We start from the raw sequence: 21,964 nt of genomic DNA, 5'->3' as shown, positions 1-21,964 counted from the left end.
CAGGAGAGAAGTCTGTTGTTTGAAAAGACTCTTGAGCTGATGTGTTTAGAATAGACTTGGGAAGCAAGGCTGAAAGTGAGATCACCAGCCAGGAAACCTTTCCAATAATCCAGGCAGAAAATGGTATCAGAAATTGCGAAGATAAAATCAACAAGATTTCTCGACAGAATGCATGTGAAGAGTAAGAAGAACATAAAGGGGTCATGGATAACTTCAAGAAATTTTTGACCTGAGCAACTGAAAGGATGGAGCAGTTATGATCCGAGGAGGAAATAGGTGAATAGTAAGTGGAAGAGGCCCTAGAAATCAGGAGTTTGGGTATGTGTTGAGTTACATGTATTTATGGGCCATCCCAGTGGAGATGCTGAGTAAACCACAGGATGAACAGGTCTAGAGTTCAGAGAAGTCTAGACTAGACTAGGGATCTAAACTAGAGAGGTCCAGACTAAGTCTAGAGATCTAGAGATAAAATCTGGGAGATGTCTGCATATAAATGGTATTTAGAGATACAAGAAATAGATGAGTAAACCAACATTAACTTTGGAGTCATAGAGTTCTGGATTTGAGTCTTGGCTCTGACACTTATGTGACCTTAGACAAGCTTCTTTAAAACTTCTCTGGTTAGGCTCCTGGGCGGCTCAGTCCACTGAGCAACCGACTCTTGATTTTGGCTCACGTCATGAACTCAGGGTTGTGAGATGGAGCCCCACGTCAGGCTCCGCGCTGGGCATGGAGCCTGCTTTAAGATTCTCTTTCTCCCTCTCCCTCTGCCCCTACCCACCTCCCACCAAAAAATAAACAAAAACAAAACACTTTTCTGAATTCATTTCCTCCTGTGTGAAATGGGGTAATAAAACCTACATTTGGGATTAAATGAATTAAGAACACAAAGCACCTAAACGGTGCATGGTATATGTCAAGCTTTCAAATGGTATTGGGTTTATCGGTTTTTAAACAAATGAGTGGTTTTAGCTAATCTGTTCTGCTAGAAAGAAAGGTTCCTCTATCCCTCTTTCCATTTCTTCCACCTCCCTCATGCCTGCTTATCTCTTCCCCTAAAATGAAAAGTTCTATCAGACACATGAATCAAAACTGCAACAATCCCCTTTCGTTTCCTTATGAAGCCAAGGAAAGACGACATCTAAGAGAGAAGGGAAAGGTAGGCACTTAAGCACCCATCCCAGGGCTGTGCACTCCAAAAGAACAATATATGTTGAAAACTAAATAATGACAAGAAGCAGGGGTGGTCCAGAGGCAGAGTATGATAATGTATGATATGGCCCCCACCAATAAGTGTGGTTTTCTATTATCCTCACCAAAGCCTCTTTAACCCTGAGAAATGTAAATGTAATTAAGCAAAACTGGCTACAAACAAGAAACACATCCCAAGCAAAACAGGCACTAATGCTTACTAGACTGGAATCTCTGCAACTGTGAAGGAGAATAATATTTGCTCTATCACAGGGGTATGATTGTGTTATTTGCAAGATTTGGACTTAAAAAATAATAGTATTAATATTAAAATCTGAAGAACTAAAATAAAATTGGCAAAATATTCTGAGTGACTTCAATAAATAGCAAATATATGTATTATGATGGTGTAGACAATCACTTCCTCATCTTGGGAGGTAAAGTCAGGCTCCCTTCAGAACTCACTCATGACAAGTCTTCATTGACTAAAGGCAATTAAACACAGGAAACTCTCTGGCTTCCTCTGAGAGGTCCTGTTGACCTGGGAATAAGAGGCAGTTATCACGGAAGTAATATATGTTTAATCAAGAAAATAGTTCTTGACCTTAAAACTTAATTTGTTTTTTTTTTAAGATTTTATTTATTTATTTATTTATTTATTTGACAGAGAGACAGACAGTGAGAGAGGGAACACAAGCAGGAGGAGTGGGAGAGGGAGAAACAAGCTCCCTGCTGAGCAGGGAACCCAATGCGGGGCTCGATCCCAGGACCCTGAGATTATGACCTAAGCTGAAGGCAGATGCTTAACGACTGAGCCACCCAGGCGTCCCTAAATTTAATTTGTCTTAAACATATGACTTCTTCAAGCAGAACAGAATTTTGTTAGGCCACAATGGAAAAATTGAAAAGGAAAAGTCTCAAACACCCCAGCAATGCATACCAATGCTTGCTTCATTAGTCACTATTTTTATCAACACCAATTTCAAAAACTATAAAGCATAAATAATTCATCTTTATTTTCCCCACTGGGAAGCTTAAGTCAAAATAAAAAATTACTAAGACTGAATACATTTCCTCCCTCAAACTGCTATAATCAGACACGCGGAAGTAGAGCAAGACAACAGCAAGGTGTTCCAAAGATTGATTATTAATAGCATGTGTTTTGTGATGCTTTGAAGTTAACTCATTCTTGAATGTCTAATTTTTTATGGATTACTACGATAATTCTAAAACAAAAAGGTAAATTGGTTTGCATGTTGCAATGATAGTTCAAAACATTACTTATCCCACCCTTAACAATTATACTGAAAACTTCAAAACCAAAAAAGAATTATTAATTACTAAAATTCATGAAAGAATATAACCTGAGTGGAACCACCACGCTAAAATATATATTCAACATAAAGGCCCTATAAGATTATGCCAAATCACATTTTAATATTTAATTACTCGAATTTTTCTTCCAAAAGAGAAAAAATCCATTAGTGGATCAAAGTTTCAAAAGTAAACAAGGAAAGTGTAAAAGTCCTAGGAGGAAATATGGGAGGTTTTAATAATTTTTTTAAAATTTTAGAGAAGGAAAGGCCTTTGTAGGCAAGACACAAAACAAAACACATAAACAAAAAATTTGTAAGCCTGACTACATAAATATTTAAAATATCTGCATGAGAGAAGAATACCATGAATAAAGACAAAAGACAAATGACAAGCTGGAAAATTTTATTTGCAAAATATATGGCAGAAAAAAAGATTAACTTTCTTAATGTAAAATAAGCAATTATACATCAATTTAAAACCAATTTTATATATATTTAACAATGTTCAACCTCATTCATAATTAAACACACTTAAATGAGATATTATTTTTACGCATCAGGTTGACAAAGATAATTATATAAAATTATTAGGCTTCCTATGAACTATTGCCCTCATTTTATAGGTAAGATAACTATGTAATCTTTCTAACATCATAGGAAGTGAGAGAATTGTCACTTTTTTTAAAGTTTGTTCATACACAGCACTGGTGAAAGTAAAGTGAGCAGGTATCTTTGTACATGATTGTTGATGACGTCTTATGAAAGACTCTTGGGGAAAAATGTCATAGACTCGATATCCATGGCCCCTGAAAGTGCTATACAATTTTTCCTGGTCATGAGACAACAGCTTATCTATTACTGAAAAATTAAGATATACTAAGGTCTTGTGCCCTCTCCTAGAAATGGGCTATATATTTCCAAAGCAGAAGAACTACATGCAGGACACACATATGCTAGCTAAATACCGTGTTCTTAGGTCCATCAGCATCCCAAACAAGGGAAAATGCAAGGCCAGATGTCACACTGCCTTCCCTCCCCTCTGTTAAGACCTGCACAATCATCGCACACACTATCCTGTAGGACAGGAGTACTCCAACTTCTGTCCCACTCTCGTTACTGCCAGAGGAACTACACTGGCTCTAAGACCCGGATCATCTGTGAAAGTCAAGGCTGGCAATCAGAAAACAATGTTTGACATTGTATTTAAGAGGGAATAGAGAGAGTGTCACTCTGTCTGATCTCTATCTCTTAGTGTCTTACACTTTCCACTTTACTGTGACTAAAAATCAAGGTATCATCTAGCACAGACAGAAGCTACAAAACAGAGTATACATTGGATGGACTATTTGGAGAGTAATTTTGAAACAATCATCAAAATTTTAAATTCATGAACTTATCCGGGCGCCTGGGTGGCTCAGATGGTTAAGCATCTGCCTTCGGCTCAGGTCATGATCCCAGGGTCCTGGGATCGAGCCCCACATCGGGCTCCTGGCTCAGCGGGGAGCCTGCTTCTCCTTCTGCCTCTGCCCCTCTCCCTGCTCATGCTCTCTCTCTGTATCTCTGTGTCTCAAATGAATAAATAAAATCTTAAAAAAATAAATAAATAAATAAATAAATAAATTCATGAACTTATCCGTCCATACCACTTTGGGCAAATTATGTTGCAAATATACTTGTGCATACTCACGATGACTTGTGCTATAAACTGAACGTTGGCTTCCCCCCTAGCAAATTTGTAACGTTGAATCCTAATGCCCAAGATTATGGTATTTGGAGGCAGGGCCTTTGGGAAGGGACTAGTTGATGAGGGCAGAACCCTCATGAAGATTAATGCCCTTATATAATAGACCCCAAAGAGCTCCCTTGCCCTTCTGCCATGTGAGGACATGGCAAAAAGATGGCATCTATGAACCAGGAAGCCAGTCCTCACCAGAATCCAACCATGCTAGTGCCTTGATCTTGGACTCTGCAGCCTCGAGAACTGCGAGAAACAAATTTCTGTTGTTTATAAGCAACCCAGGTCTATGGTATTTTAATACAGCAACCCAAATGGATTAAGACAACTTACAATACCCAAACCTAAAGACAACTTAATAGCCCATCAACAGAGGACTGTTTAAAATGCGGTACAGTCATTTAAGGGAATTTTTTTTAAACACTTTTTTTTAAAAAGAATGCAATCAATGTAAATGGAAAGTCTCTACATCTTTTTTCAACACTGATTAAAAAAGCAATAACTCAAGGAATATAAAACTATGGATAAAAGGCTCCCATTTATGTAAAATAAAAGGAAGAGAAAGTATATACATGCATTTATTATGCAAGATTATTTCTGAAAGGTTACATATGGCCACCCACATTCCTTGGCTCACAGCCGTCTTCCTCCATCTACAAAGCCAGCAACAGCAGGTGGGGTTGTTCTCATATCACATTATTCTGGCCTCTTCTGCCTTCCTCTTCCACATTTTTTTTTTATTTTATTAGATAGAATAGTGTGTGAGCACGAGCAGGGGAGGGGGGGAAGATGGAGTGGGAGAGAGAGTCTTAAGCAGGCTCCACGCTCAACGCAAAGCCCAACATGGGGCTTGATTTCACAACCCTGAGATCATGACCTGAGCTGAAATCAAGAGTCAGACACTTAACCAACTGAGCCTCCCAGGCACCCCCTCCCTCTTCCACATTTAAGGACCATTGTGATTACACCGTGGCCACCTAGATAATCCAGGATAATCTCTGTATTTTAAAGTCACCTTATTCACAACCTCAATCCCATCTAATACCTTAATTTCCCATTGCCATTTAAAGTAATATATCTACAGGTTCTAGAAATTAGGACATGGACATCTTTAGAGATCATTATTCTGCTTATTACCACAGTCAAGGGCATGCAGTTTAAGGAAAGTGATTTTCTTATTTTTCTTTAAGGCAAAGATGCTCTGCTGAAATAGTCTACCCAGCTATTTTAGGAAAATGGGAACATATGTATGCATGCAGACAGAAGGAGCATTTATATATGAGAAAAAAGATCTTTTTGGGTGCCTGGGTGGCTCAGTTGGTTAAGCAACTGCCTTCGGCTCAGGTCATGATCCTGAAGTCCTGGGATCGAGTCCCGCATTGGGCTCCCTGCTCAGCAGGGAGTCTGCTTCTCCTTCTGACCCTCTTCCCTCTCATGCTCTCTGTCTCTCATTCTCTTAAATAAATTAAATAAATAAATAAATAAATAAATAAAAAATAGAAAAAGGATCTTTTTAAAAGACGATTTCATGGGGAGAAAGTAATGATGCAATGAGAAACAATGTATATGAAACTGTATGGAAAAGAGAACATTCTGGCTAGCACCAAGCATTAATCAAATTTTCCCAGCAGCAAATGTTTTGCAGACCTTCATTTTTCGCTAATATTAATTCTTTTAAAGTATCCATACTACTGTTCTACAGCTCTGGCAGATTTAGTGACTGTAACATGAATCCTTGGCACATAAACATCTCTAAGCTTCACTGGAGGAAAAAAGCTGAACACTCCAGCAATAGCAGAATCTGCAATGAATAACCTGTTTCCTCACCTATTAAAATTACATTCATCCTCAATGTAGAAATAAATGAATATGCAGTAGAAATTCAATCCTTTATTTCAGGATGACACATTTCTAAGCCCTTCAAATGAAAATCAACGAATACATCTATACACACATCACCCAGGCTTCCTTGCTCACTAGTGAAGCCTCTGAAGACTTCCCCAGAGAATTCGCTGAATATTCCAGAAAGCATCTTCTATGGAAGATAACTCTGCCTCAATCCAGAGAAAAGGGAGTAGATGGTGGAGGGAGGAAAGAAGAAGAGAAGAGGAAAAAAAGATGAATAATAAGAAGGTTTGTGTGTATAATTCCATGAAGTAAATTTATAGAATGAAACTAGAGAAAAATATTCTTCAACACACTGGATTAATTCAGTTAATTGTAGATCCTTTTGACAACTATCTTACTGCATAAGCTCTATTAAATGCAAATATGAAAGTCTATATATATCAGCAACATTTTCTACCAGTGATGGTTTCCCAAAAGGTAACTGGTACCTATCAGCACTCCATAGTGACAAACCCAGACCCACTTGGAAAGAAATGAATTGGATCAGTAGATTAAGATTCTAATCTTTATCCTCGTCAGGTGGCAGCAATGGCGGGTCAAGAGGATCCAGTGCAGCGGGAGATTCACCAGGACTGGGTGAACCGGGAATACATAGAAGTCATCACCAGCAGCATCAAGAAAATCGCGGACTTTCTCAACTCGTTTGATATGTCTTGTCATTCAAGACTTGCAACACTAAATGAGAAACTGACAGCCCTCGAACGGAAAATAGAGTACATTGAAGCACGGGTGACAAAAGGTGAGACCCTCACCTAGAACTACACCATGCTGCTGCTGGGAAGTTGCTTTACGGAATACAGGCCAACGTGGGAAAGGCCCCAGCAGCCTCAGCTCCTTCCTCTGTCCTTAAAGAGCAACAGGGCTTATTCTTGTTTTTCTTTTTTCCAAAAGCGTGGCCTTTGGGCTCCGCTGTGTACATCAGTGTGTGATGTGGCATGTGGGAAGACGTCCAGGAGAGCTCTTGGAACCAACATTAGGCATTTTATCTTTTTAAGTAACATTTTGTAGAACTGTTCGTCAGTGTATTTGAGGCGCTCCGAGCCAAATGCCTGGGACTCTTTGTCAAGGTCCTCCCCACCTTTCTTTCTCTCTCTCTCTCTGACTTTCCTTACAGTTCTCATTGCCTCTGCGTTGATTCTATAAACAGTCTTGTGTCTCCTTTCCACCTTTGGTGGGGGATGGGAGGCAGTCCTGGCTGAGACACTTACGCCCTGGCAAGGTGGCCACCAGAGAATGTTGTTCCTAACCCACCAGTTTCTTGTCCTTTTGGGGAAGTCAAGGCCAGGCCCCCACTTCGCTTGACGGGACATTTTCAGAATTTTCTTTTTGTCACTTGGGGTGTATTTGCCTCTCATATTTCCCTAATAAACTCCTCAACTTTAAAAAAAAAAAAAAAAGATTCTAATCTTTAAAATAAAGTTACCTGGACGCCTAGGTGGCTCAGTTGGTTAAGCGACTGCCTTCGGCTCAGGTCATGATCCTGGAGTCCCGGAATCGAGTCCCACATCGGGCTCCCTGCTGAGCAGGGAGTCTGCTTCTCCCTCTGACCCTCTTCCCTCTCATGCTCTCTATCTCTCATTCTCTCTCTCTCAAATAAATAAATAAAATCTTTAAAAAAATAAATAAATAAAATAAAATAAAGTTACCTACAACCATTCCCTGGAGACGATGCAACCTGTTCAGTTTAAGTATGCCTATGCAGAGAGGGGATTTTCTGTGCAGAGTAAATATGTACTTACCCACCAACTGACCATGTGTGAAGTTCTTAAAATGACCTGGTTTCCATGTGCAAACATGTTACTGATAAGACTTCTTGGGTTCTTCTAGCTCCCATGGCAGATTCTTTCCCTTATGACCACTGTCCGAACTTTGCAGGACGATTTGTGGGGCCAAGCAGTGTGGTCCGTGACTATAAAGAGGAGGGCCAACTGGCCCAAACTGAACTCAAGCCCGACTCACCAGGATCACAGCCTAACCAAAGGTCCCAACCACCCCCTGGCATCTCCACAGGTGCTGAATAGGGAGGAGAGATTCATTTCAGTCACCTTTTACACACACAAAAAATATTAATTTTTGAAAATAAAATCAAAAGCTCTTTCTCTTATACAAAAGAGAGAAAGTGAATATTACTGCATTCTTTCATAACCTTATAACTTCTGAATTTACACAAAGATACATTTAAATATATACCAATTCCCAGCTCAGAGGGGAGTCTGCTTGAAGATTCTCTCTCTCTCTCTCTCTCTCTCTCTCTCTCTCTCTCTCTCCCTCTCCCTTTGCCCCTCCCCCTGCTTGTGCATGTACATTCTCTCTTTTTCTCTCTTCTCAAACAAATAAATAAATCCTAAAAAAACACTGTGGCAAAATAAAATACTGTTAAGAAAAAAGCCGACTGCAAAGTAGTATCTACAAAATGACATCCTTTTATATGTATACTCAAAGACTACTTTATGTTAAAACAGGTAAGAGAAGTTATCACTAAGTGGAAGGATTTGAGATCTTATTAAAGACGTATGCTCTAAAGACAGTTGGAAATGTTCACTAGATTTTACACACACACACACACACACACACACACACACACACACACACAGCCCTTTATATATATCTGTGCATCTCTGTATAGTATAAATCTCTCAGTACACTGCCCTGTAAATGCTCAATCAATACATGCCGATTTGTATCTGTACTTGTTTTTTTTTTTTTTTAAAGATTTTATTTTTTTGAGAGGGAGAATGAGAGAGAGAGAGAGCACGAGGGGGGAGGGGTCAGAGGGAGAAGCAGACTCCCTGCTGAGCAGGGAGCCCGATATGGGACTCGATCCTGGGACTCCAGGATCATGACCTGAGCCGAAGGCAGTCGCTTAACCAACTGAGCCACCCAGGCGCCCTGTATCTATACTTGTATAACAACCCATTCAACACTTAGTATATGTGGAGCACTGTTTTAAGCCATTTACATATACCCTTTCAGCATGGGCTAGGTGTTGTCCTCAACTGAAAGATTACAAATTTACCAAAGATTACTTGCCCAGTAAAAGGCAGAACAAAGATTCAATCCCAAGTCTATCTGACTCTAAAATTCAGAGCCTTCTTTTTCTTCTCCCTCCCTTTTTTCACCATTTGTATTATTTAAAATGTCTACAGTGAAAATGAACTCTCGTATGTTACGGAAACATGTTATTTCAGATGTAAAAAAATTAAAATGGTTTCATGTTTTAAAAATAGCTCTCACCCTAACTTTGAAAAATAAAAATGTCATGAAGTATCAATCAATACTCACTAGGGGAAAGTCTTATTTATAAGGAGGATTAAAACTGGCCAGCAAAGATTAATACAGGAACCAAAGTGAGTTAAGTCTTTTTCAGCAATAGCAACTGTCAAACCCTACCATCTGCTGTGGTCCCCTCTAGTTAGTATATTAGAACTATTTTCCAAGTTTAGGAATGATCATTAGCAATGAAGAAGTTATCACATTAGATCTACCTTCTCAGCACCTAGCATCTCTCATGTATTTTCCACTTAAGGCTATAGTGATAGAAAATCTAGGCTTTTCTCTCCTACCACTGCCCCCCCCCCTTAAAGAACATAGGGCACTAAATATTTTTATCAAAAATATCTCCCCTCAAAATCTCCACACACAGAGCCCAAGTATCTGAAATAACTATTTCAGTGCAGTCTAGGGTCATTCTCATTCCTATATAATGTCCCCCAGAAGCCTACTGTAGTAAATTATTTCCCAAAGCAACCATTTACCATCAACTTGACAAACTTAAATGTTGGGCAGTGATCAGCTCAACTCTAATTTCAGATATTGGAGTCAACTCTACCTAGAAATAATTTCATGAAATTCAAGGTTATGCTATTTGCCATATAATTAAAAGTCTCAGGTGATCTCTCCCTCTCACATTCAGAAGCAGTAAAAACCCCCAGGGAACATAAGAACAATTTTTTTTTTAAATATTTAAGTACAACACAGTACGCTGATATGTAACAGATAATTTTAATAGTTTAATGAAAATTGAATAAAATATTCCTTCCATCTCCAATAGAATTTGAAAAGATTATAGCACTCGATCATCCTGATTTTGAAAGAGACTGTCCAGTCAACTCAAGAGGTGCTGGTCAGAAGCTAGTATTAACTATTCTGGATCAGTCTTTTACAACAGGATTTTCTGTTTTCTGCCCATTCTAATCCATGACATCTGAGCGCCTTGCTCAGTTTAAATGGCATCATAAAATCTTCGCCTCTTCATCTTAAGATTGGCTCTCCTCAGGAAGCTTTGGTGGTAGTACTGTACAGTAAGGGTGTAACATAAAAAGGCAATGCTGTGTATTTTCATACAAAATACAAGGTCACAGGACCTTGCTCCCAAATGCCAAATTCTTCTAATCACCAGCATAAAATACCAGCGTTGGGACAAGGCTGCCTCAGCAAGCACGGCACAGGCAACCGCTTGGGCTGCCCACGCAGCTTCCACAGCCGCTGTTCGGGGCCGGGCTGCTCTCTCCACTTGGTACTGCCGGCGTGCCTGGAGCCAACCAACAGCTTTCAACCTGCTTCGGAGGAGGCAGAGACTTCATACGAAGCAACCTGCTGAATTTTGTAAGAGTCTAACAGGCCTGTAGGCTGAAGTGCTAAAGCCTGGCATGAAAAACAGGTCTGACACTAGTATCATCACCCATTCCTGTCAGTAGAAGAGGATTTTAAATGGACACTGGGCTGGAACAGTCAAGCAACTGGGGTTTTCCCACCCGATACAGGGCACTTTATTATTAGGCAACCACTGTTTCAGAATACAAAATGGGCATCCAAACCCAAAAGTGTATGAATGCGATAGATGGTTGCCCCAGGAAAAGACATAACTGCCACCTAAAGGCTCCTGGCCCCACTTCCTTTTTCTGTTTCAACAGGGTTCTCGGAAAAGGCAGCTTAAATGATTACCTCATTTTCACAGTGTCTGGGAAGGAAACTAAGTACAAAATCTAGCACAGCTGTTACTTTAGCCTTATTTCTACTACAGATTTTCAAAAGAAAAAAGATAAAGTCCAGTCAGCAAAAGGAGTAAAATACCCAGTAATTTCCTATCCAGATCCTACTGATTCATGATAAATGGTACACTGTCCCTCATTCCAGACATGACATTTTGGGGGGCCCCACACAATACAAATGATAAAATATGCTGCATCGTTTGGGCTGACACCGGTCATCGATCACAGGGACTGGGACAGCCACGGAGTGCTACTCACTAACAGGGAGGTGGTTCCCTGCATGAAAGGCAAAACAGAAATTCTAGTGCTTCGGGAGTAAGGAGGTCTAATAAAACACAGGAAAGTCAAGCCTTCGTGTATGGAATGAGCTTCCCAAACCATAATAAACAATTCCCAGAAAGATTTCTTAAACAGAAAGTAACTATTTTACTTCTCAGCATGGGACCTCCACAAATGCAGTCCAGGTCAAAAAAAGAAAAACCACTATCTCGGGCTTTTAATGCTTATATCCTAAGAAACCTCCAGAATGATTTATGATATAGGATGAGGCTATATATTTCTTTGTATGTATCTCAAAAATTCCCAATCATCTGGTTGTTCATATTAGATCCTAAACTAGCAAATTCTTTGAGGATTGTTTATTCTACAAAGAATTTACTCATAGCTAATCCTAATTTTTTGAAGCTACAAATTAAGAGTACATTCAACACCAAAGGAAAGAAAAAATTAACTCAGTAAACACAGTCCAGTTTTATCCTGCTTAAAACTGTCAAGTAGAGAAAATTCTGAAAATATTTATGAAAAAGCTATTCTCATGCTGGCAGCAGTGGTTAAAATGGAGATATTTCAGGTATTAAAAAGAAAAAGTCTAAACAACAGCTTTAAATAATCAAGTTGCTGTGAAGTGAAAGGGTTTGAAAATGATGAAACTGAAGGAAAGTTAAAATTTCTACTATATATGTACTTTAAGCAAACTGGATATACTGAGTAAAATTTGAATTTGCAGATGAATGATTTGCTTTTTAAAGAAGTCTCCCCCCCCCCAAAAAAATCCCTAAAAATAGAAAATGTTATTTTCATTCATTTGAAATCTTCTACTGACAAAAGAAATCAATGCACAATTTCAGGAAACAAAGGCGAGGCATACTCTGCATCCCTGACTTATTGTTCCATTCTCACACCACACACAGCTGGTGTTATGCAGACTACAACTTCCTCAACAAGAGAGCCTGGAAAAGGTCAATTTCATATTAAAAACAAATGGACTATAGTCAGGTGTGCAGCTGGTGACTACTCAGCAGATGAAGATCCAAGGACTCAGAGACCTAGGTACTTTATATCTAAAAAACCCAACTCTCTCCGATCCTCTGCATGGAATCAAAGGTAGGCACAGAGTCTTTGCTTAGTGAAAGCTTGAAGGAAAACTAGGCATGCTGCAACAACACAGTAAAAGTCTTTCATAATACGGATACACATTACTGGGTGCAGTGGGAATGCTGACTCTTGCCCTTAGAGAGCCAACAAAAACATCTCTGAAACAAGCTGGTATAAAACCTAAAGGAAACAAATCCAAAAGCAAACTCATAGGTCTTTTATTTCCTTATTATTCCTCCTTATATAGTGATAATTCTTTGCACCCCATTAAGAATCGAGAAGACTTTATCAAATGCCATTTAACTGAATTAAATGGAGATTAAATAACGCATAACTTGCTGCAGCATCTACATCAAAGTATCATAAAACTTTAAAAGAAAGAATTACAGATATGCGTGACTTTAAGAAAATCTAACAAACAAAAATACAAACACATAAAACCAGATAAATTGGGGAATAGTACTTCTATTTAAAAGATTCTCCTTAAATATAAAGCTTGAGATAAGTTAAAATATGGTACCACTACAAAGGTATGAATTCCACATCTCAATAAAGAGATGGATACCGACATTATCGTATTTAATAAGCAAGACACTGAGAAATGAGATTAAGCACAGGTATTAGGTGAAGTAAGCATAAAACCCAGAACCACCAATGTCCTGTCTTTAAATAGCTCTTCCCAACACATCATAGACTTTCCTATAAAAAACTATTAAATGGACAAATTACCTTTAATATTTAGTTTGGTAGCCAAAGGTGAGTAAACTTCCCAAGTCTAGGGAAAATGCAATGCAATTGTAAGGATAAGGCAATAACATCAAAGACTCTAATACAATAATACCTAATAAAAGGTAACATTCATAAGCATTTTATGGCATTTAAAACTCAAAACAGTCCCGTGATATAGTACTATATATATATATATATATATATATATATATATATATATGCTCATTTTAGAGAATACACTGAGGTGAAGAGAAGTTAGTTAACCTACCCGTCACACAGCTGCAAGGGTGAGGATTCCAACCCAGAAAGTCAGACTCCAAAGCATGCAAACCAGGAACCATGCACCTTGCATTATAAAGTGCAACAAGGTGGGGCACCTGGCTGGCTCAGTCAGTACAGTGTGCAACTCTCGATCTAGGGGTTGTGAGTTCGAGCCCCATGTTAGGTGTAGAGATTACTTAAAAATAAAATCTTTAAAAAAAAGAAAAGTGAAACAATGTATTCAAAATGTGTGATGCTTTTCAGTAGGGACCAGTGATTATAAGGGTGGGGTGGAAGAGGGGGTAACAGGCAAATGATGACTTTGGAAAAGGGGTTGAAAATAATTGTTTTGTGTATAAAAGGAATGTCTATGATGATGATGAGCAAGGGATGACTAAAAAAAAGAAAGTCGTTGAGAATTACATTAGAAGGACCAGGGAAAGTCATGGAGTAACTGGTAACTGAGATGAACTTCAAAGACTGAAAGAGTGGTTGAGATTTGAATAGCTGGAAATAAGGGTAAGATCCAAATAGAAGGCCTTCCATGAGAAAAGGCAGTCAGGAAAAAGCAAATAATACATGTAGGGGAGTAGCAGTAGGAGTTAAGCTGGGAAAGGACAGTAGGGACCACATGGTGCCTAGCTTTGAACACCTGGGCAAAAAGTTCATATTTAGTTCAAAAAGCAATGAAGAGTTCTTGAGAGTGTTTTGAACAGACATTGGGTATTGAAAAGTTAGCTGGCATAAAAGAATACAAATGGCACAATTCCATATATACCAAGTCCAAAGTAAAACTAATCCTAAATATACAAATCAGAAAATCATTATGTCATAAGGAGGGAAATTGGACGGGGCACAAGGGAACTCTCTGAAGTGACAGAAGTGCTCTGTATCGTATGTGGGTGGTACTTACAGGAGTGTGTGAAATTGTCAAAACTCATGGAATTGAACACTTAATATCTGTGTCTTTTATTGTAGGGTAGTTAGATCTCAATTTTTTTTTTAAAGGGCAAAAAGTCACCTGTAGAATGGATCTAGGTATAGAATAAGAGGAGCTAAGAAGACAAGTTAAGGTGACTATTACCGAAACCCAAGAGAATAATACTAGAAGTGAGAAGACCGTGGATGCAAAGAGAAGAAAAGGACTGCTCACATGTAAACGTACATGTGTAAAAACATTTATATAAATCAGTATTGATGTAAATAAAGTATATATGCATGAATTATCATTTCATTCTTCTTGAATGTAGACCACCAGATGGCAGGGACCAAACTTAAATCCATTTAAAACAATTTTTTCCTCATTATTTTCAATTCGTACGCATTTGATGCTATCATTACATCCTTGATGATACTCGATCTTCTATCAAATATACATGCAGTGTCTAGTGTTTCTGGTATGGAAAACTTTTATAATAATTAAACGACTGATTACTTATCATGTGCCATTAAGGGCTTGCCATCCTACCTATTTCATTAGAGTATTACAACAGTCCCATGAGGTAATCTATTATCCCCATTTTAATATGAATAAACTGAAGCTGAAAAAGAAGATGCCCAAGGCAACACAGTAAACTATGTTCTTGTCTATCTCAAAGCGTGCTTCTTAAGCCTTGTACTATGATCTTACACCAAAAATAACAAAGCAGGGCTACCTGGGACCAACACAGGAAAAGGGTGAGGAAAAAGTCACCACAGATGAACTCAAACCCAGTAAGTATATTCATTCCCACGGCTTTCAAAGACGACATTACTTAACTGGGGGTTATTACAGGACTGCGGTTTTATAAGCCACCTAAAACAGGGCTGGGGGGATTTGATGTTAGTTGCTTTAGACATCAGATAAATGTTTATAGATTCATATTTATAATGCATATATATATAGCATGCTATTTCAAGTCAGTTCAATCTCTATCAAATCTGGCTTTATGAAGTTTAAAGACTTTTGGAAATTATCACAACTAATGATAATTAGAAAAGTTTCTTAAATAAAGTTAATCCAAGCTCAGTTTAATTTTTAAAGGTGACAAATGCCAACCTGAATCTGTTTTTGGAGAAAGGCTAGTTTAAGTCTCTTGAAATCATAAGAATCCATAGATTTATCAGATTCATAAAAAGGCCAATAACTCAATAGGACCACAGGACCAGTTTCATAAGAAGGGAGATCCTGTTTCCAAATATAAAAATTTGTAAGTTCAGATCCTTCTAACTAAAAAATTTGTGAATATTTCAGCAAAAACTGAAGTGAAGTTACTTCTAAAATATAGTAAAGTTATTTCCTAAGATATAAAAAACAAGAGGAAGAAGTATAGTTTATCTCGTTGAGAGAGCAAATGTTTTGGTGGGGACTATAAAAGCATTTTACGTGAACATAATTTTAAGTGTTCTGGGTACAAACCATTCTTACCTACTTGTTAAACCCCCAAAAGACTTCTTCATGGCAACATTTGTTTTGTGAGGGCGCCTGGGTGGCTCAGTTGGTTAAGCGGCTGCCTTCGGCTCAGGTCATGATCCTGGAGTCCCGGGATCGAGTCCCACACCCTGCTAAGTGGGGAGTCTGCTTCTCCCTCTGACCCTCTTCCCTCTCGTGCTCTCTATCTCTCATTCTCTCTCTCTCAAATAAATAAATCAAATCTTTTTAAAAAATTTAAAAAAAACATTTGTTTTGTGAAGTTTCATTTTTCAGGCTATTTAAGATGTTTTCAGAAGTTCAAACAAGTCCTCCAAATTCAAATTAATGACATTTTACTAATACCACCACTTTCACATTTTACTCTACTTTCCCAAGGTCAGTGGGTAAAATAAGTTACTCTATTCCAGATAAGATTCTTTTATCAATGAAAAAAAAACTATTCTTTTAATTTCATAACTCATTTTAACATTGCTGGGAGAAATTAAACTATATGAAGGGACAGAGATACCATGTTTATGAATTGGAAAGCCCAATACTGTTAAAATGTCAACTATTCCCAAACTGCTTTCTAGATTAAAACATACTTTCAATCAAAATCCCAGCAGGACTTTTTGCAGAAATTGACAAGCAAATTTTTAAATTTCTATGTATATGAAAGGATCAAGTATAACCAAAGCAATTTTGATAAAGAACAGACGTGGAGGGCTTACCCTACCTGATTTCCCAAAAGTGATGATAAAGCCATAGCAATCAAGACTATGCTATTGGTCTAAGAATAAACATTTAGATCTCTGGAATAAAATACAGAGACAAGAAATATAGGGTCAATTGATTTTTTTGATAAAGTTGCCAATTCAATGAGGAAAGGATTGTCTTTTCAAGAAATGGTACTGAAACAACTGAATTTTGGTGGAAAACATGAATGTCCACCTTTACTTCAAACTATATATGAAACTTAACTCAAAACAGGTCATAATACACACAGAAGCAAAACATATAAAACATTTGGGAGAAAAGGCAAGAAAAAAATCTTTACAACCTTGGGTAGGCAAACATTTCTTTTCTTTTTTTAATTTTATTTTATTATGTTATGTTAATCACCATACATTACATCATTAGTTTTTGATGTAGTGTTCCATGATTCACTGTTTGCGTGTAACACCCAGTGCTCCATTCAATACGTGCCCTATCTGACTCAAGAAATTGAAAGCCTGGACTTCATCAAAATTAAAAACAACATCATTACTAAAACTAAAAGCTATTAGCTAAAGAAAATAGTGTCAATACATATATCTAACAAAGGACTTGTATCAGAATATATGAAGAACCCTCAAAACTCAATAAGACAAACACCCAATTTTTAAAATGGGCGGAGTACTTGAACAGACGCTTCATCAGTGAAGACATACCAATGGCCAATAAGCACATGAAAAGATGTTTAACATCTTTAAGAATGAGGGAAATGCAAATTAACATTGTATCACAAAATCTTATCACTACACATCCACTAAATTAGCTAAAATTAAAAAGACTAACAATACCAAGGGCTGACAAGGATATAAAGCAACTAAACTCCCACATATTGCTGATGGGAATGTAAAAAAAATATAATCATTTTGGAAAACAGTTTGGAAGTTTCTCAACACTTGCATTTCTAGGTCTTTAACCAAGAGAAAAGAAAACATATGTCCACTCCGAGAATTGTACAATTATAGCAGCTTTACTCATAAGAACCGAAAACAGGTAACAACTCAGTATCAATAGGCATACGGTTGAGCCAATTATGTTATTTCTACTACTCAGTAATAAAAAGAAATGAACTACCAACTGCCACAAACATGGCTGAAAACATTATGCTGAACAAAAGTAGTATACATTGTATGTTCCCATTTATATGAAATTCTAGAGATTTGGAAATTGACTGCAAAGTGACACAACGGAACTTTTTAGGGTTAAAGAAAGGTTCTTTATCTTGATTGTAATGATAAGGATGGTTACATATATATATTTGCCATAATTCATCAAACTGTTCACTTTAAATGGATACATTTTATCATATGTAAATTGTCCTTCAATAAAATTATTTAAAGAAAAAACTGTTTTCCCTTGTCATATTCAGCATATTATACAATACTAATTCCAATGAGAACCAATTTTTTTCTTTGATCCATGGGCATTAGTATCAAAAATCTCATCTACACTTTTAACTGAATGAGAAATATAATTTTAGTATTATTAACCTCTCTGTTCTCCCTCTCCCACTGCCTCACTCCCCATATCCAGTTGAACTTTAAATTTCTTGAAAGCTTTTTGCTTTCTTATTTCTTATCACATGCTAATCCTCTGCATTCAATAAATATTTGTGAAATTTAATCACACAGTCTCTATATCCTGTCTTACTTTTGTCACCTAATGTTATTCTGATAACAGACTAAAATTAAAGCCTTCAAATGTCATAGGGTTTTGTCTATTTTATTTTTTCTCTCACTGATTTTTTTAAGACTTTATTTATTTGGCAGAGAACGAGACAGGACAAGCAGGGGAAGCAGCAGAGGGAGGAGAAAAGCAGGCTCCCTGCTTGGACTTGATCCCAGGACCCTAGGATCATGACCTAAGCCAAAGGCAGACGCCCAACTGACTGAGCCACCCAGGCGCCCCCTCTCACTCGTTTTTAACACAATCTTTTTTCAAACAAAATATTATGTAAGAGCCCAAGAGGTAAAACAGACCATATTTATAAGTTCAAATTTATAACATTTAATAATAAAATCAACCAATGAGAACCTAAGTTGATCTATCAGTCATACCTACACTTTAAAAGTAGTTATGTTTAATATGTGACTATATCTGTTTTTGTTTTAGTTTTGCAGTTAATAAAAAGGAAATTCATATCAAATATTAAGAGCAGGGGTCACTGAACTAAGGCGCATGGACCAGAGCCTGCCTACCACCTGGTTTTGTAGCCCTTGATATAAGAATGTGGTTTTTTTTTTTAACATTTTTAAATGGTTAGGGGGAAAAAAATAAAAGAAGAAAAGCATTTTTTGGTATGTGAAAATTATATGAAGTTCACATTTCTGTGTTCATAAATACAGCCACACTCATTTGTCTATGGCTACTTATTTGCCACAACAGCTGAGTTGAATAGTTGCAAAAAAGTCTGTATGGTCCACAAGTCTAAAATATTCACTATCGCCCATTACAGAAAAAAATTGGCAGACCCCTGACTTAGAGAAGCCCAGCAGCACTCTGGGGAGCCAACTTCATGGAACAGAGTTTAGAAACTACTTGTAGCAAACTGTACTTTCCAAAGATGGCCACTACAATATTTTCCATCCTACCTGCTCTTCTGCAATGCGACCTTGTCATTCTTTCACCAAGAGGAGTCTAATTCCCCTCACTTTGAATCTGGGCTTGTCCTGGTGACTTGCTTAGCCAATATAATATGGTGGATATGGCTCCTGAGACTTCCAAGACTAGGTCATAAGAAACCTTGCAGCTTCCTCCTAGGATTCTTAGAGTGCTCCAACATGGGATGCTTCCCCTGAGAACCTAGCACCATGCTATTAGAAACTTGAATCTCATGGAGAGGCCAAGTATAGGCATACCTCCTACAACCCCAGCTGAACCCCAAGTCAACAGTCAGCTTCAACTGATATCCATGTGGGAGAGCTATCCTGGACCTCCAGCTCAGGTAAAATTTCAGATGACTGCTGCCCCAACAGACATCTGACTGCAACTGCATTAGAGACCCCACAAGAGAACCACCACTGGGTATGGCCAACCCATGGAACTGTGAACTATAATAATAAATGCTTATATTAAGCTACTGTATTTCGGGGTACTTTGTTATACAGCAACAGATAACTGAAACACCATTATACTAAAACAAATCTAGGGAAGTTTCAGATGAGAAATCCCAGACTCTTGATTCAAGTCCATGCATCGCACCAAGCCAAACCCTACCAAAGCCTCCTGCTAACCCTAAGTGTTCTAGAACTAGCTAAGGATGAAGGAAGTAAGTGGTAAATAATACTCTAATGCAGTCACTGTGATTTCCTAATCTATATGCATTCCAGTGAGGCTCAGTACTCCCCAAAATATGCAATAAGCCTGAATTTTAACAATTTGAACCTCTCACAAAGAAATGGAAAACAATTTTTCCAATTCCTAAAATTGTCTCAGGATTGGCAAGAGACAAGTCTTAGTTTTCATGCTGTAAATAAACTGGTGATTATAATACTTCATTATTTTTACTTAATAATCTTAAAAAATAAGTGAACTTAGAAGAAATGTAGTCAACTATCAATATATAACTAAGTATCAGTATATAACAGTTTACCTATAACAAATATGGGCTTAATAATAAAAATCCATATGCTATTCTGCTGTGTCACCTGCTCCTGCTCCAAAAGGTGACAGGTAAGAGTCATTGACTCAGATGTTTCTAATATGCGCCACTTAGGTGTAATACACTCCTTACTCAATATTAACATCCTATAAAGCCCACACAGCATATTTTCAATAATATTACCTTAAGCTGTAGCAGTTTCAAATTTTAAAGAATGAGTGCTTAGTATATGATAAGTACCCTGCCACACTCTGGGGATAGGTCTAAATTGATGTAAATTTCATTCAAAAGAGACCAATGGTGGCTCTGAATCATTAACTTACTGACATTTCTGAGAACCATAATGAGTCACAGAATGGCGTGTTTATTTTATATCTAAAGGGATACTACCAGAACTCCTAAGATTCTTAATTTTTTCTTAATTAAGTAATTATTTGCAAGATAAAACATTTATTTATGTGACTGATTCACACTAATGTAGAAAACAGTTGCACAGATAAAGTGTTTTAAGAGGAACACATGCCAAACTTTAGTGGCTTAATCCAATCCTCCAAGAGTACTTGACCAATTAGTGATGCCTGCCATGGGGGGTGAACAGTAGTGAGAAATACCTGGGCATTTGCCAACTCTGACCAGTTTCATCCAGCTTCATGCAGTCTACTCTCTTCAGATCTCCCACTAAGTCCCTTCAAAGACTTCCATGAAAGAACTTACATGTCTTACAAAGTGATATTTCCCTTTCTTTAGCCAGTCTTTCTCACTGCTGAAGTCTACTCTCCACAGATAACCCCTGATAAGTGCTACCTTGGTACAAATGTCCTGGTCCAAAAAAGGAGATTCCCCTAATACCAAGATCCCCTAATATCAAGAGTTCATTGGATAAGCCATATTTTGGGCCAGAAGAGCTTGGATAATAGGTGGCCAAACCCTGGTAGAATGTAGTAGAGCCAAGATTTGAATCCAGGCAATCAAGCACCAGAGTATCTGCACTTAAGTCATTGAACCTGGCACATGGTTGTTGCCATTTCTACAACATGTATTAAACTGTATCTTCGTCTTTTAGTTCTCAATTACCTGAATCCATTATTAATACAAGCAAAATCTCCATACAGAAAATATTATAATTTACTATTCTAGCACAGCAATTATGACATCACAGGACCTGTAAATAATTCAAAATTTGTGTATTTCCTAATTAACATATTAATAAACATGTTAATAAATGCCTTATATTTGTTAGGGAAAAAATGGTGGAATAGCAATACTCTTTGAAAAACAATTTTTAAAACGGCAATTCATATTCTTGTGCTCCATACAGTCTTATATTGAAAATTTAATAGTATTTGAACATAATTTAATGCAATGACTATTATTATTGTTCAAATTACACATTAGTAGTGACTTTTCCAACTCAGAATCCATAACAACAATGAATCCTATTCACATCCTGTGTAACTCCATGGGGAGTCTATGGGGAAAGTTTCCATATATGGTCATTTTTCCCCATAGACTCCCCATGGTTTATACAGGATATGAATCTGGTCCATTGTGACAATGAAAACAACAGATCACTGAAAACTCATGTGTAATTTCTGCTGAACAAACTATAGACTAACAATTAGGGAAACCAATACTCAAGTGAAAATAAGTAATCTGAGAATTTAAAAATAACTACTGGGTATCTTTATTCCGTTT

General features: G+C 37.5%; 2 protein-coding genes across 9 annotated transcripts in view; one reads left to right on the top strand and one right to left on the bottom strand.

The window, feature by feature from the left end:
• The window catches only part of ST7 (suppression of tumorigenicity 7), a 235,521-nt gene that overhangs the window by 158,740 nt on the left and 54,817 nt on the right, over nt 1-21,964 (bottom strand). The gene's annotated exons all lie outside the window — the stretch shown is intronic.
• On the top strand, nt 6,666-7,517 carry LOC112825107 (probable protein BRICK1). The gene is made up of 2 exons (XM_073898601.1): nt 6,666-6,889; nt 7,042-7,517. The coding sequence occupies exons 1-2, from the start codon at nt 6,679-6,681 to the stop codon at nt 7,077-7,079; spliced, it is 249 nt and encodes an 82-aa protein (XP_073754702.1). The 5' UTR covers nt 6,666-6,678; the 3' UTR covers nt 7,080-7,517.

This window comes from Callorhinus ursinus, unplaced genomic scaffold (genome assembly GCF_003265705.2).
Source record: "Callorhinus ursinus isolate GAN/ISIS: 27379988/994484 unplaced genomic scaffold, GSC_fseal_2.0 scaffold12, whole genome shotgun sequence".
NCBI classification, from domain to species: Eukaryota; Metazoa; Chordata; class Mammalia; order Carnivora; family Otariidae; genus Callorhinus; species Callorhinus ursinus.
The sequence above is the reverse complement of the archived record's forward strand: the minus strand, read 5'-3'. Positions and strand labels throughout refer to the sequence as shown.